The following is a 16,540-nucleotide window of genomic DNA, read 5'->3' as shown; positions in this document are numbered from 1 at the left end:
ATTTCACTGATACTGATGTGATATAGAAGCAATAACACACGATTCTTACGGCTTCAATCTCATGGAGAATTTATTTTTTTCCCCTCAGATTCTAATCACAATGCACAATAACAGCTTATCTGATCCCGTGCCAGGCCCACCCAGTGTCTGCAAACAGTTCTGCTTTTTTTCCTCCCCTCTTTTTTTCCCCCTATATGTTTGTCGGTCTGAAGCATCCTTGGCAGAGATAAGTTCTGAGTATTTTAATTTTTCTTTCTTAAACTTTCCTCCTTCCCCCTCGCCCGTAATAGCAGACAAGATAGGATTTAAAGGTAATGGAACCCAAAAGCCCCAGGGAGATTGTCGTAAACAATCGCTCTCGCTCTCTCTCTCTCTCTCTCTCTCTCCGCTCCTCTTGTCTTGAAGCACGGCGTGAACGTGTCTCTGTTCAGTCTATCAGTCTGTCTTATTGTGGTCCTTCCTGGTATCTCATTCCTGTCCGTCCCTAACTAGCCCAACCGCGCGCAGTGGCGGCGGCGGCGGCGGCTAACGCGTTCTGTTGGATAATCCTGTCGGTCCTGTCCCATGCATCTGCGGCCTGAGTCTCAATGTGTGTTATAGAATAGATGCTAAAGCTGCTTTAGCTACTTCCTGGGCTTTGCTTATTCCGTGAAAAAAGGAATGTAAATTCAGCATAAAGTATAGCTGTGGAGACGGCAGAATCGACCCACACTATACTTTGTGCTTTGATTTTTTTGAATGTGCTGTAACTTCACATGGATGCCGTGTTGCTGGTGGAAGACCAGAGAGAAAACTCCTATCTTGTTATTTTCAGCTCTGTATTGGATTTAATGCAAACATGAAAGGCGTTAGGCAACTATAGGCCGTTTGGTACGACACAAAGACCAGTCTGCTGAGAACGTAAACCACGAAAACTAAATAAAATGTGGAATAATCTTCAGAAAAGGTACTATTGCTGAGCTGATATTTTATTTATTTATCTTTTTTTTTTGTCTAGCCAATCTCAGTGGATTGAAAAACATGCTATTTTTTATAGAGAAAACTGTTGAAATACAAGGAAACACAATGAAAGGTGTTTGTGAAAAACCGTGAATGTTACATTCATGTGAAAATACAGCATCCTTGCATTTCTCAAGGCCTGTCTGAACTTCACTGTCAGTATATGTTCACCAAATGTTGTTATTTTTTCTATTTTCTGTCTTTTTCTGTTTTGCTCTGAATGAGAAGGGTGTTCCTTTTCTCCCCCGCCGTGCTGACTCTCTGGGTTTGCCTCTGCCTGTTTTAACTGATGTAATCGTCTTTGACAGAGGGGTGCCCCGGTCTGTGCAACAGCAACGGGCGGTGCACCCTGGACCAGAACGGCTGGCACTGCGTCTGCCAGTCAGGCTGGAGAGGGGCGGGGTGCGACGTCGCCATGGAGACCCTCTGCTCGGACAGCAAGGACAACGAGGGAGGTGAGGACGGTCGCGCGCGGGAAACGCGTTGGCGATCGGAGGATCGGAGGATTAGGGAGGAAGCACGGAGGCTCATTTCCTGTTTGTTTGATTTGTGCTGATTGGTAAACAAAAAACACCGCGGCTGCAATCAGCCAGGCAAATTGCATGCAGTCCCACTTGTGCCTGGCAACGGGGGCAGGGGGGGTGGGGGTGGGGGGGGGAGGTGATTGGGGTCGAGTCGAGGATCAGTTTGAGTCAGAACCTCAGCCCACTGCAAACGCCCAGGCACAACATTGTTCTCGATGGGAACTTCCCGCTGAAAGGGAACCAGATGCTCCCTGACACTCTCAAAAACAACAACATCTTTACTGGAGATCGATCCAAACTTAACCATCTGCTAACTGACATTTGCAAATTTATTTAACAAGTCTTTGCTTTTTTCTGCATATTCAGAATGCTCTAAGAAGAAATATACATCAGTCCTTGTGTTGCATTTATATTTATCGATTACAGTTGAATTCAGTAGCTAATCCAACCGTTTGAATTACATGCCTGTCAGTAAAATATTCTTCTGAATACTTCAGGAAGAGTTTTCCTGATACCCTGGCGTAAACAAACTTTTTGCCGTGCCCTTTTTCTGAGGTCACCCCCCCGCCGCCGACTCTGACGGGGGCGGAGTTATTCGGCTCTTGGCCTTTAATCTGGAGGTGTGCTTGTGGGGTGGGGGGGGGTGGGGAACCGTTATAATGAATGACTAAGAGTGCAGCCATGCCTGCAGGTAGAACCTGAACTCACTCACTCTGCTGTGCAAAAATAATAGCCTTTATTCTCCCTCCCGCCTTTTCCACATCACTCTCTCCTTATCACATTGCTTAGATATCTTGGAGCGGAAACATGCTCTTTTTATGTGATGGATATTGCAGGGGGGCGGGGAAGGAGGGGGGGGTGGGTGTTTCTGTGTTTCTTACTGCAGAAGAAATGACTCTGAACATGGGACGCTCTGCTTCAGAAGCGATTTCTTCAGGAACATTTCCCGGGAATTCTGAATTGTTCCCCTGGAAATAAAAAAAATGAAGTCGACGCTTTTGTCTTTTTCTCTTTTCTTTTTTTTTGTCTTCCTTTCGTGAGGAGAAGCCGCCACCGCGCAGCACGTTCCCGTCTCTGAATGGGCGTTCTTTCGTCTGCGCATAATTAACATCGAAAGCCGGGGAAGGAAGGAGCCGATTAGAAACGTCCCCTTCTGTTCCGCGAAAGCCCGCCCGCCTCTCGCTTCTGTTTGGACAGCCAGAGCCGCCGTCCCAAAATGACTCCCGACCGCAGAAGCAGAAGCGCAAACAAACAAACAAACAACGCGACACGGGGGGGGAGAGCAGGGGGAAGAAGCATTACCCCGCTCTGGTTATGAGGAAGCAATTTCGCAACAATGCCTCACTTGCCGAGGAAAACTCCCGAGGAAAAAATAAGACTGTGTCTGTCTCTGCTCAGCGAGAGAAAATGAGATGCGAGCCGTGATTGATGTTGGCGGTGGGGCTTGTAAAAATGCATTTCCTGCTGATTAGTTCGGGGGGGGTGTCAATCAGACACACCGTTTTATGACCCCCCCCCCCAGACGTGCGTGCCAGATGTACGGCTTTGCTTTTTATAAACTAGCAAAGACGAACGACTGCGTTTTATGCAAGTTCCTACTTTCCACCTGTGGGAGAACTAATCTCTCTGCAAACTTTCTGTGTGCCAGGGGGAGGGCGGTCTGGGCCTTCCTCTCTGCTTGTGCCAGGACAGTGATGTATATGTGGTGGCATTGCGCTGCTTCCTGGTGCCGCTGTTAGTCTGCAGCAGTTTGTCACTGCGGGGGGAAAAAAATTAAAAATGGGGCTTTGGGCTTGGAGGAAATGGGGTTGAGTAATCATGTGAGCTGACACCTCGACCTGCGGAAGGCACGTTCGGTTGAGGCACTCTTAATGACACAGATAAAAGCAGCGGCGTGGTGAAATGTGTCTAAATTAAGCGCAGCCAGAGTCGTACGCCACCTTTAATGTGGCAAACTTAATCAAAGGTGTTATGAACATGCAAATCCAATTTTCATATTTGATATATTATTTTATTTTTTTATTTTTTTTCCAAGCAAACACAATTTGCCATATCGAATGCTCGGCTTTGTCAAAAGCACATTATATTTTTATATTTCTGCTTCTTGCAGATTTGAGGAGGGCAGTGCATTTGCCGTGATTTGCCCTATCAAAAGCTCGTCTTGGTCAAAAGCACGTTATCCATGGAAGGACAGGCTTGTTGCACATTTGAGGAGGGTGGGGCATTTGTTGCGGTGCATTTGTTTCGGGGTGTTTCTTGGGGTGGAGGCGTGCCTCATCGGTGGGTACGTGCTGACGGGAGCGCATGTCTCCGTGTGCTCGCAGACGGTCTGGTCGACTGCATGGACCCCGACTGCTGCCTGCAGAGCTCCTGCCAGAACCAGCCCTTCTGCAGCGGGTCACCTGACCCCAGTGATGTCATCGGGCAGAGCAGCCAGCAGCCGCCCCCTCCCGCCAAGTCCTTCTACGACCGCATCAGCTTCCTGGCGGGGAGGGACAGCAGCCACGTCGTGTCTGGGGACAATCCCTTCAACAGGAGGTGAGGAAGCACCTCGTTTAAATCTGGGAACACCCAGGCGTGAGAGGAGAGTGAGAGATGTTTCCGTCTGTCCAGATCTGTCTGTCTGTCTGATCCCACTTAGTCCATCACAGTAGGTCTACATAGCAGGACCAGTTGTTAAACCCTGTTTGAAATAGATATGAATTAAATGTGGCACTATTTCATTCATACTTGAAAATTGTAATTAACTGCATCATATTTGCTCCCCTAAATCCAAATTCTACACATTTAACTACTCTTTGCATGGCCTCTTCTGTTTATTCTCAGAATGTCACTATTTTGCACATGTGCACAATTCAGCTGATTCGACCCAAGGCCACGTTTACCCGACCTCTCGATTGCGGTCTGTGTTGCCACATATGGCCGTCCACTGTGATGAGATTTATTGGCTGCGCACATCATTTTAATAAGTATTCATGTTGAGGACAGTAGAAAGGATTAAACTAAACCCTGTGTTGTGTAATTACAGCGCGCTTTCCGTGGGGAGATTCTATGCAATGAAAAGATCTGTGCAGAAACCCTGATCATATCCCGCCTTCAATCCAATTAGAGATGATACCGCTATTTTTTTTTTGACAAAGCTGGAAAAACTATTTGCACAGCGTTGAAGTCTTTATGCAGAGGTCATTCTGAATAATCTTGTAAACTGACCGTATTTGCGTGTACAGTACAGCACCCATAAATGATTATGGGTCCTCATTTTTTTAAGAGGTTCAGGCATCCTTCAGGTTTACCTCAGAAATACACGTTTACTCTACTTATTGGTTGTAAAAAGACAGCCTTGAAATTAAAATATTTACATTATTTGCCCTGCTGGTGTTGTCTATTAAGGCCCGTAATGCCTTGCTGATAACTGGGTGGCTGGAGTTTGTGTTTGCTACTCAATGATGGATGGACGACTAGTTTAGAAACTGTGAGATTTTTAATTGATCTTCAAACGTGATTGGCCGTTGAGCTGCATTTTGTATTGTTATCGTTGTTGTCAATGAAAAGATGTCAATAAAAAAATCAGCCAGTGCACTCTTATTATGAGGCTTGTAGAAAGAAGCCTTCCTAAAGTTCTGATTGTGCCGACCTGTTGAATGTATTGTGTTGTCTTCTTGATGTCCAAGCTGTGGTCATGCTGAACAGTGCCTGTTGAAAAGGAGAGAGCAGGTTTATGCCCTTGTCCATAAAAATATATAGGCTGCTGCTCAGTCACATTAAAATGAATTGAAAAGATTATGTTTCTGACAGTATTTTTGTAAACTCAGATGCAAAAAAAAAGCATGATCCAGTAGGGTGCACTTACGGTCTAAGTGCCTCGCTTCAAAAGCTTGTTTCCAGTCGTGATTTAATTTAGAAATGTATTTTTGTCATAACCGCGGCGCATCTGTATTTGATAATGAACATATGCAAGAGGTTTCGCTTGGCAGTCGGTGGAGGGAAAAATGAAAGCAAATGTGGGGACTTTGAGAACACGCTTCTCCGATGTGTGGAACGATCCGGAATATTCCTTATCAAAAGTTTTCACACAAATCTAAAATAAATAATGCATTAATTCTAACGACAGCGCTCTCTTGAATATGGATATGGCCGTTAGCTATTGTAACTTGTTTGCTGTCGACACGGCACGGAGTTCCTGCAAGCTTGTTGTGTTCATCTCTGTGTTCCTCTATTGTACGTACGCAAGCTGTGTTTATGCACTGTACTATAATGGAACAATTTTACATAATTTCTTCTGTTGCCATTCCTGCAATCAAACAGGGAACATACGGTACTCCCTCTTATAGAGCTGAGGCAGAATACAATCAAACCGACGAAGATGATCCATTTTTGTGTTTGATGTATTTTGCTTTAATCAAATAACCATAATTACATGATTGCAAATTGCGCTCGTATAGTCTTCTAGCTTCTAGTCCAATCAGAAACGATCAAACCAGTTCTTTACGGGTCATCCTCTGCGATGTAGCCCAGTTCTGTCCGTAATAGACGAACAGACTGCAAATCACTGGTAGCGGAGTCTTACCTAATGAGGTATGCCGCCACCGCCGTGTTAAAAGCAGATTTTTTCAGGAAGCCAGAATTGGCGTTTTTTCTTTTTTTCTTTTTTTTTTGCGCGTCTGGTTTTGTGGAGAGTTCAGGTGGGCTTATTGGTCGGGAGAGGGAGCGTAATGAGAGCTAATGATGTCTTAAACGTCTGAGATTTCCCGCCTACGGATCGTTACGCGTCAAATTAGCCCAGGGTCCGGGGGCCACCGTCTCGCCCGCTCCGAGCGCCAAATTTATGATCGGAATACTGCTCTTACACGCATGCATGGAGGAGTCCTAAATGAAAGCAGCTGGTGTTGCTGCATTTTGGGTAAAGTCACTTTCTTTTTCTCCCCCCAGTTCATGAAGGACGGGATATTCTAAGCGCCTTCTGTATTTTTGCCTGGGAATGCGGTCAGCCTGTGGGGTGGACGGTTGGTGTAGACAGCTTTTGCAGTGCATGGTCATTTAAAAAAATAAATAAATAAAAAAATGTTTAAATGTTGCAAAACCAGTGTCAACCACAGACTTTTGCCAAAAAAACAAAAGAGTAGCGTTCACATACTGTTGAGTTTTATGACTACAGCAATGACAAGCTGTGAAAACATTTACCCTTTTTTATCGCATATAGATCACTTCCTTTTCATCGCATTCAGTGGGCATACATTTCCCTCAATTACACAGCACTCTGAAATGCGCAAGCAGGGAAAGAGACCGTGGTAGTGACGCCCAGACCTGGGTCAAATACGTATTTTCTTTGGATTCACATACTTTTCTACGCTTTACTGATCTTGTCTGGTGTATTGGAACCAATGAAATACTCTCCGAAAGTGCAAGCCCCGCCTTCTGGTCTTATTGGCAGGCCCAATTACACCAGGCAAGATCAACAGAGCACAGAAAAGTATTTGAATGCAAAACAAATACGTATTTGACCCAGGTCTGGTGACACCTATTGTTTCACGGTGTTAAAAAAACAGCGGCATAAATTATTAACGCATTTAGTTTATACGGGTAGATTTATGTAACGTTTACTTGGAGGTTGTGTTGGGCCAGGTAGACTCCAGGACGGAGATTGATGGGGCCAGTGGATAGAGTGAAGTTGCGACGCTTTTAAGTGGACTTGATTTCCGGAGGTGAACATAACAGATGCGGGTGCGTTGTACAGTGCTTGTCATCAGCCTGGGGAAACAGGGGCATGCAGGAGCTGTAATGACCTGCAAATAAAGCGGTAAATAAGGGCGAGTGTCCCGCAGCCCTCTGAGCGATGACAGCCGAATGTGGCGGCAGCGATGCCGTGGCACACCGGAGTTGATTACAGGTGTGCTCAGGTAGTTAGGAGGCGCCCGTCGCCCTCCCCCCCCCCCCCCCCCCCCCACACACACAAGGCCTCTGCTCCCTCTCCCTGTAAATTTTACTAATGACCTGAACGTTAATTTGAAATGCAAGGTTTCCGGCAAGCTGTAACCTGAAAGACAACAGAGGTTTTATTGTTGAGAGGGAAAAAAAACGCGTATTCATTGTTAGAATATTGATGCCTTGTGTTTTCCGAGGGGGCAATTTGCATCAGATTATAAGCAGAATAATTTCCAGGACGTTGAAAGAATAAGATTTATGCAAGGTTAAAAGGGGCAGGGAGTGTTGTTGCGCTGATGTCGAGCATTACAATGGTGTGTGTGTGTGTGAGTGTGTGTGTGTTTGTGTGTGTGCTCATTGTTAACTCAGCAGGGCAGTGGTCTAGCGGGACTGCAGATGTTGACGGTGGCCATGTTGTGTGTGTTTGCTCCTCCCAGCCTGGTGTCCATCATCAGGGGTCAGGTGCTGACTGCGGACGGGACGCCTCTCATCGGGGTCAACGTGTCCTTCGTGCACTACCCGGACCAGGGCTTCACCATCACACGGCAGGACGGCATGTACGTGTCCCTCACACACACACACACACACACACACACACACACACACACCTAAGCACACACACACACACACACACCTAAGCACACACACACACACACACACACGTAAGCGCGCACACACACACACACACCTAAGCACACACACACACACACACACCTAAGCACACACACACACACACACACACCTAAGCACACACACACACACACACACCTAAGCACACACACACACACACACACCTAAGCACACACACACACACACACACACACACACACATGCTCTGCTGTGTAAACGTGTCTGGTGGAGGCCTGACCTTTAAGTGTTTGGCGCACCTGCAGATATCTCAGATGAAGCTGGCTGTGCGTGCGCGGAGCGGGCTGAGATTAGGCCCGTGAGCACACGCAAGCGAATTACAGCACCTATTAAAGTATTGTTGCGGCTTATGTTGACTTTACCTTTAATTCATTTCGTTCTGTTTTCGAAACGCGCCAGAGCGGAAAGTGACCCCGGCCAGATTATCTCATGCAAATGCGCCGGTGGAAGAAGCCGTTTAAAAACAGGCCTGTTTAAAATGCATTGGATCCGCAAGGACAGAATCAATCAGGGTATCTGGCAGCTTTCAGTTGTTGTAAAAATAGCACTGTGGTATTACACAGAACCGTTTGACCTCTTTTTTTTATTCTTTTTTTTAACAAGAATATAAGACCAGTTCATTATGTGATACATCACCCCTTCCTGCGAAATGCTCAGGGAGTTATGGGTGTGTGTGTATTTATATATAAATATATATATTGCTCAGATTCATTTTCACATCTCGTGAGAGAGAGGTGCAATAATGTTATATTTACGTGAAACATATGTTCAGCATAGGTGTGTCGCCGTGCTGGAGACACAAGAACGTTGAAGCATAAGAGGTTAAATGGCTGCAGATGCTTTCTTCATGAGGTACAATGTGCTGAAATAGCTGCTGCTTGGTGTCTGAGATCAGATGATTTCTCCAGATGTTCCACCCTGGAACTTTCTAACAGAAGGCATGAAAATTGTATTGCATTTACAGAATATAGGACAGGGCTGCTCTCCATTTCAAAATCACGAATTCCTTCCCTGACGCTTAACATCAATGTCTGTGGTTTCAGCTGCAGAAACTGCGCAAACGCTGTACCATTGGTACCATTGGTCCATGCTGTTTTTACTTTCGTTTTTTTTTTTTATCCCCGCCACCAGTCTAGAAGTGTTTGGGAACAAAGCAGATTCTCTGCAGTAATATCCCACCACACCAGCTGCAGGGCGACCGAAAGGGCAGAGAATTGACAATTCAATTAGGGGGGGGGGGGGGGGGGAGGAATCATCCTGGCTCTGGCCTTCTGGGAAATTCTGGTGCGTTTTTATTTTTGTCTGAAATGGCTGTCCTCGTGCCGCTAGACAAGGGCGAAATCTGAGCCGGAGAGAAGGTAAAGAGAGACACTCAGAGGGTTAAAACGGAGTGGTGTTTTTTTTTGGGGGGTCCAGGTTCGACGTGCTGGCCAACGGCGGGGCGTCTCTGACCCTGAGCTTCGAGCGCTCGCCCTTCCTCACCCAGTACCGCACCGTCTGGATCCCCTGGAACGTCTTCTACGTGATGGACACCCTGGTGATGAAGAAGGAGGAGAACGACATCCCCAGCTGCGACCTGAGCGGCTTCGTCAGGCCCAGCCCCCTCATCGTCTCCTCCCCGCTCTCCACCTTCTTCAGGTCCTCCCCCGAGGACAGCCCCATCATTCCTGAGACGCAGGTGAGCGAGAACTGAGAGATGCAGGTGAGCTAGAACCAACCGTGTGTGACTGAGATACAGGCGATCAATAACTGAGATGCAGTTGAGCAAGAACTGAGACACAGATGAGCAAGAACTGAGACACAGGTGAGCAAGGACTGAGACACTGGTGAGCAAGAACTGAGACACAGGTCAGCAAGAACTGAGACACAGGTGAGCAAGGACTGAGATACAGGTGAGCAAGAACTGAGACACAGGTGAGCAATCGAACTAACCATGTGTAACTAAGACACAGGTGAGCAAGAACCAGCCGTGCAAGCAGTGAGATACAGGTTAGCAACAGCCAAACATGCGTAACTGATACACAGGTGAGCAAGAACTGAGATGCAGGCAAGCAAGAACCACCCTTTAATATGTGAGACGCTGTTGAGCTTGTCACAGGTGTTAAAGGACCATAAAGAAATACTGAATCACAATTAAATACAAGGAAGTGCTGCATATGATGGCATCATTAGTTAAAATCTCTCTTTTTATTCAGTCCATTTACTGTATATTGGTGGGACTCAGCTGTTTGCTCTGTCTCAGTGGTCAAAGTGAATTAGACGGCATGCCTGTGGTGACAAAAAACAGACGAGCCTTTCACGGTCGCACAGATGTGTGAAAATAATGAATGTTCAGGCCGGCGAGGCTCGTGGGATCGTCAGCAGCTTCCAATTAGGCGTCTCCGAGTCGTTTGTGAACGTGAGGGACGTACGCGGCGCAAATTACCCGTGTAGTGAGGACGGCGGACGACCGATGGAACGGCCGCTGCGGCGAGCCAGACAACAGGAAAACACACACACAGCGGTACTGTGGACCGGAGCTCTGGGACTCGGCGAACCGGAAAAATCCCAAGTCTCATAAACGTGTCAGTACAACGCGAAGAGTCGCGGAGCGGAGTGAGAACCGCCAAGTCCGAGGCTGAGGGGAAATGATTACTTTCTGGAATTAGTGGTAATTACATTTCTCTCTGTCTGCTGGACAAAAACGAAAGCCGGGCAAGCATGAAATAGTTTTTAAAAAATCATCCCTATGCTTCCAAAGTGTCTCCCATTTTGTTCTTTTGGGGGCCCACTGACTAGAAGGAGCTGTCAGGCAGGGGAAATATATCTTCAGTGAATGCTAATGTACCCTAACAAACTGGCTATCCATAGAGGTTCCATTACTCTGTTTTATGTAATATAGCCCTTCCTTAGACTAGAACCGGCACTGCATAAAATAGAGGCTGTAAGATAAGGCCTTGGCTTTTCATTATATTTATACAGCAGTCACTTAGTTGAGGGGAAAAAAAAGGTTGGTAATGATCTGGTAAGTCCTTCATAATCATTACATAGCACCTTGATGAGCACTGCATAAACATGAATAAAAACTGCATGTCAGTAAGCGCAAATAGGCATTTGGTGTGCTATATGACCAATGAGGCAGTAAGTGACATTGCCCTGACATACCAAATGACACACTATATGCCTATGTGCAGTTATTGAAAATAAGCGTTTATGAATGGATATGTAATGCTTATGAAGGGGCAGTGTACTTCTTATGAAGGTGTTATGTAGCTCTTTTGAAGGATCTCATGTAAAAAAAAAAAACAGTATGCTAAAATATAACTAAAATGTACTATTTCGTAATTTAGAGTAGTTGAAGTATAATTAAAGTTTATATAATTATACTCTTAGTATGCTCAAGTATACTCATTTTCACAAGGGATCATTGATGAATAGGATCGTTCATACAGTAGAGGGATCATTCATAGTGTCATCAAATTTATGCCCATTGTTTAGAAACACTGCAACACATTGTTTTTTATTTTGTTATTAATTTTTTTTTTGTAATTTTGTAAACACTACCCTCGTAATGAGCCCCCAATCAGCTGGGTTTAGTTTGGTGTGATCTGAATAGGCTGTGGAGATAGTGTTTTATTGCCTGGTTTTGATAGCACTTGGCTTGCTTATCATCATGTTTTCAATATTTTCTGGTTTAAGTTGGCAGGCTGGCTGTAAAAGTCTACATAATTCTCCCACTGCTCGACATTGCTGCTATGCTGCTTTATCCAGACTGGAGATGAGACTGCTCAATCTCTCCCATTTATTCTTATACATGCTCATGTTAAATATTAATTATACTCATCCATTTCACTTATAAAATCATGCCATTTCCCTGAATGTAATGATTGGCCCTCCCGCTGCAGACCAATGAAACCCCAGGTAATAATGGGATCTTTTACTGCCTATTTGTTTAAAGCTGGGGAGAGCCTACCATTAACTCTGCAGGTATAATTGGTGATCGGGAGGAGGGTCAGTGTGTAGAATAATTCCTGTATCTTGTCGATCCAGAAGGAAAACACTTGTATAGCAAATAAAATTGCTTGACACAATAGGTTTTTTTTATCTACTGTGATTATAATGGAAAATTGATTAACTGCAATTACAAATAAAAAGACACTGATTATGGCTGCTGGCACACACAGTGAATTTGAAGCGTTTTGTTGTTGCTATTCGTTTTTTAAGGACCTCCCTTATCCTTTGAAGGAGGGTCTGGCGTGGCTCTCTAAGTTAAACATATATTACAGGCTGTTTTATTTTATTTATTCATGTTTTAATCCCAGATGTGACACGGGAACAATGCTACATGATTTCATGCATTTGGAAACTAAAGGCTTTGTATCACTCTCATGTCCCCTCCTTTTTATTCCAGTCAAAATGTTCTCATTTTGGCTTTGTATTGCTCTAAAATGTTTCACAGAATGAAGGGGATTATTGTCTGTTCAGGGGGGGAGCGTGACTATCTTTTTTTTCGGTATGAAGGGGAAATGAAAATCTCGGGTGTTAAATTTTGTTTGTTGTTTTAAATCGTTTTAAGTCTGTTTCCCCCGTTTCAAAGAGAGGCTGAGACCCCTTGTGTGAATTCATCAGAAGTGGTCCTGGCATTGGGAAAATAAACCCTTTAGTGAGTTCAAACGGGCTATTATGGTATTATGTGCTGTCTGACATATTTATACATGCGCAGAATGGAAATATTAGGTTATTTCTCCACTTATAATGAGTGTAAGAGGGGGGAATGTAAAATAAACAGTGTTTTTTTTTTAATCACACACACACACACACACACACTAGTGGCACTGAGGCCCAGCTGAGGGAGATATCCGATGGCGAGTGGCGGATTTGGAAATGTTAATGCCTCTTCGGGCAGTGCTCTTTGAAGTGGCGGGACTCAAAGGCTCTCAGACTGGGGGTTCCAGCACGCTCACGCCTGGGGGGGGTGTGTGTGGGGGTCTGCTTTGAATCGAAGGTCCTTCAGGAAGAGACGGCCATACCGGGGAGCGACCTCAACCTGGTGTACCTGAGCTCCCGGGCGTCGGGCTACAAGCCCGTCCTGAAGGTGACCATGACCCAGGCCAACGTCCCCTTCAACCTGATGAAGGTGCACCTGATGGTGGCCGTGGTGGGACGGCTCTTCCAGAAGTGGTTCCCCGCCTCGCCCAACCTGTCCTACACCTTCATCTGGGACAAGACCGACGCCTACAACCAGCGGGTCTACGGCCTCTCGGAGGCAGTGGGTGAGTCTCGTACCCCTTATCTTTTTTTGAAAATGTGATGTCACAAATGGGAAACATTTTAGGTTTCAAACCGCCACAGAGGTGTGCTCTTATTTTTTTTTTTTAGTGGTCTGTGGTGTCTGCCGTTTGAAATTAGAAATTGCATGCTATGTAAAAAAATAAGTTAATAAAAAAGCTGCATTGCCGTGTTTATAGAAGGCCAGGGCTCTTTTGCTGACTGTTGTGTCTTGAAAGTGTAATTAACCTACAGAACCACTGGAAGAAACACAAATTCTGAAGGTCATTTCACTTTTTGCTGTTGCTTCTACTTGTATTAGTCATAGTCCCTCTGCTGATGAAGAGGTGTTTTAATCTCACAATAAATATTTGCAGTTGTTGTTATTCCACCATATTGTAACTACTTGGCATTTTTAACGGAAACGTACTGACTGAGATGTTTTATTTAAACTTCGACAGCATATGGTGAGATAAAATATAATTTGTCAATGTTAAATAAGGTCCTCACTTTAATAGATTCACATTCTTTTTTAATTGGAATGTCATTATTTTATGTATTTATTTATTTTCAATTTTGATCCACAAAATGGAACTATGTATAGGCATGCTCACATATGCCCCCTGCTGCCGGCTCAGGGAATTGAAGCGAACTCCCAGTTCTCCTTCGAAACACGCGGCGTCAACCAGATGCTTCTATTCACACCGCAGCCACAAGCCGTGCACACGCAGAGCAGGGGCGGAGGAGACCCAATCATACGCATGTGCTCAGAGAGCAAACTACAAATGCCAGGACAGCCAACAGGGGTCCTTCAAGCAGTGAATATGGCTATCCATGCTGACTGAATCACTCCCATATACCCCTTGGGCAATCCCTTGCGCTGCCCCTGCTGGCCACAGCCGGCACTGACATGTGTCTGATTCAATCCCATACTGTGGTACTCAGGCAGAGCTCTTACTGAGTGAGCTATCCAGCAGCCCCAGAATCTCTTTGTTTTAAGATAGGAGATATTATGTGATGTCCAGGTATAACACTTCCTTTGTGCCCCAAGGCTGTAGTGTCTGATTTCACATCTTTTCTGTCGTTTTCACTCAATTTGTTCATGGTTATCCAGGATTTTAATGTTGCTATCATAATGTGATTGGCTATCATAAACTTTCCTCGGAGAGGTACTATAGATCACTATAGAGGCTTAAAATAATATTAAGTCAGAAATTTAAAAGGCTGTGTTTTTATGCCAGCATCAAATGTTGGCACTCTGTTCTCATGTTTGTTTTATTATCACTACAGTGTCCGTGGGGTTCGAGTATGAATCTTGCCTGGATCTGATTCTGTGGGAGAAAAGGACGGCCATTTTGCAGGGATATGAACTGGACGCATCCAACATGGGTGGCTGGACACTCGACAAGCATCACATACTGGATGTGCAGAACGGCAAGTGCATTAATCAAATACTATCCCTACATCGCGTTAGATTATGAATTTTACCTTTTCAGATCATTCATTTTCACTATGCTTTAGTGGACGAAGGGTCGTGATTTGACAGACGGTCTTTATTCTGTGCTGTTAGTCGAATCAAAAAAGGAAAAGTTTTCAGATTTGCTGAAAAGCGGTCGCGTAGATCCGAGGGCAATCTCGTCTCCCTTTTCAAAGTTATTCGGTCTGGCGAGAGAGCGACTGTGGAGAAAATCCTATGAAAAAGGATCAAGCAGCCCTTGATGTCCGTCCAAAGCAAGCCAGGAGGCATTATCTTTAAATATTGCGAAAAGGTTAAGACAGCCCCAAAAAATAAGAGAGAGAAAAATAACGAATGTCAGAATGCTGTGGGGGAGAGTTGATCCGAGCTCTAAATTGTACTAAGGGCTGCAGTGGCTTCTCAAAGTGACGCATGTCTAATTGAATAAACGAAGCGATTAGTCGTAATGACGAGCCGGATGAGGCAGCGAAATTCGTTCTGCGCCGGGGGGGGGACAGGGGGACGGGGACGGTTGACGGTGACAGGTGGTCGCCCCCCCCGACGCCCCCGAAACGCGATAATAAATATTCTAATGAAGATGATGAAATATTGTTCATCATCCCATTTGGAGATAATGGCGGTGGGCTTGCGAAGGACCCAATCTTTCAAAGTAATGACAGGATAAATCAGGTGCAATAACTCTGCGTGCTGACTTGTAGGATTGGTGTGAGGAGGAATCACAGAGCTCAGCTCTTTAGGGGATGTGATGGTATTTGGCCGGTATTTCAGGGATGAAGTCTCTCCAGACGGATGATCCCTGAAAGCATTTATTCCTCGGTTTTTTTTTTTTTTTTTCCACTAAGGCGGTCGGTCGTCTTCCTTGTAAATACACACTCTGGACTCTGGAGCTGGAACTGGAGGCTGATAAACATATAGCTGCATGTGCGCTTGTGTGGGACGAAGCTCCTCCTCAGCTACGCTCTTATGGGGGGGGAGGGGGTGGGGGGACAGAGGGGGGGGGGGTGGTCGCCTGTGCTTTTCAGACAGCCTGATTTTGAGTGACACTAAGCCCCCCGCACCTCTCCAGCTTAGCGGCAGTTGTCTTGGGGAATTTTGCAACCCTTTAATCACGAAACTCACCAAAAACTGGTCAGTTCAGAATTCCCCGAAACCAGCCACCCCTACCCCCCCCCCCCCCCACTCTCACCGTCCTGTTTCGTTTGAACCCTTTATGTTCCCCAGTCCCTGCCCAGGAAGACTTCCCTCAGCTGTCTCATTTTGCCAGTGTCCTTCTCTGCCCCGTGTCTGTATATGGCTCGCTATATAGCCGCATATCGCTATGTAGCCTTTCTGTCCCGTGTCTGTATACAAGAATGGCTCACTGTTCAATTTTGAGCTACACCCCCCCCGCCCCCCCATTAAACAGAAGAGCCTCTCCAGTCATTACAGCACCAACCTGCCCTGTCTGCTCAGCGCGTGTGCTATCGCTCCATCAACGAGAAAAGCAATCACGCCCGGTCATGAAGCCGGGCCCTATCTTAATGCACTGACTGCCTGCAGGTTCTGTCTGCAGTCAAATCCGCCTGGTTCCCGCTGAGCCCCGGGGAGCCAAGCAGAGGGGGAATTTTTATCAAAAATCTCATCAAAACATATTTGCTGTAGCGCTGGCTCACAATAAAAATTTCTTTCTGGAGGTGCGGAGCAGTGGCAGAGCTGAACGGCGGCGTTGTGTTATTTCTTTATA

At 45.7% G+C, this 16,540-nt stretch overlaps 1 protein-coding gene across 13 annotated transcripts in view; it reads left to right on the top strand.

Moving 5' to 3' along the window:
- The window catches only part of si:dkey-237h12.3 (teneurin-3), a 335,156-nt gene that overhangs the window by 292,209 nt on the left and 26,407 nt on the right, over positions 1-16,540 (top strand). For 7 of the 13 annotated variants that reach the window (XM_035425584.1, XM_035425591.1, XM_035425588.1 and 4 more), the window contains 7 exons: positions 291-311; positions 1,308-1,454; positions 3,848-4,061; positions 7,883-8,002; positions 9,510-9,771; positions 13,078-13,345; positions 14,631-14,774. In XM_035425584.1, coding sequence (XP_035281475.1) covers positions 291-311; positions 1,308-1,454; positions 3,848-4,061; positions 7,883-8,002; positions 9,510-9,771; positions 13,078-13,345; positions 14,631-14,774 — 1,176 coding nt within the window. The remainder of the gene's footprint in view (positions 1-290; positions 312-1,307; positions 1,455-3,847; positions 4,062-7,882; positions 8,003-9,509; positions 9,772-13,077; positions 13,346-14,630; positions 14,775-16,540) is intronic. The other 6 variants (XM_035425590.1, XM_035425589.1, XM_035425587.1 and 3 more) reach the window with 2 other exon arrangements.

The sequence above is a fragment of the Anguilla anguilla genome, chromosome 7, assembly GCF_013347855.1.
Source record: "Anguilla anguilla isolate fAngAng1 chromosome 7, fAngAng1.pri, whole genome shotgun sequence".
NCBI classification, from domain to species: domain Eukaryota; kingdom Metazoa; phylum Chordata; class Actinopteri; order Anguilliformes; family Anguillidae; genus Anguilla; species Anguilla anguilla.
This window is presented reverse-complemented; position numbering and strand designations above follow the sequence as displayed.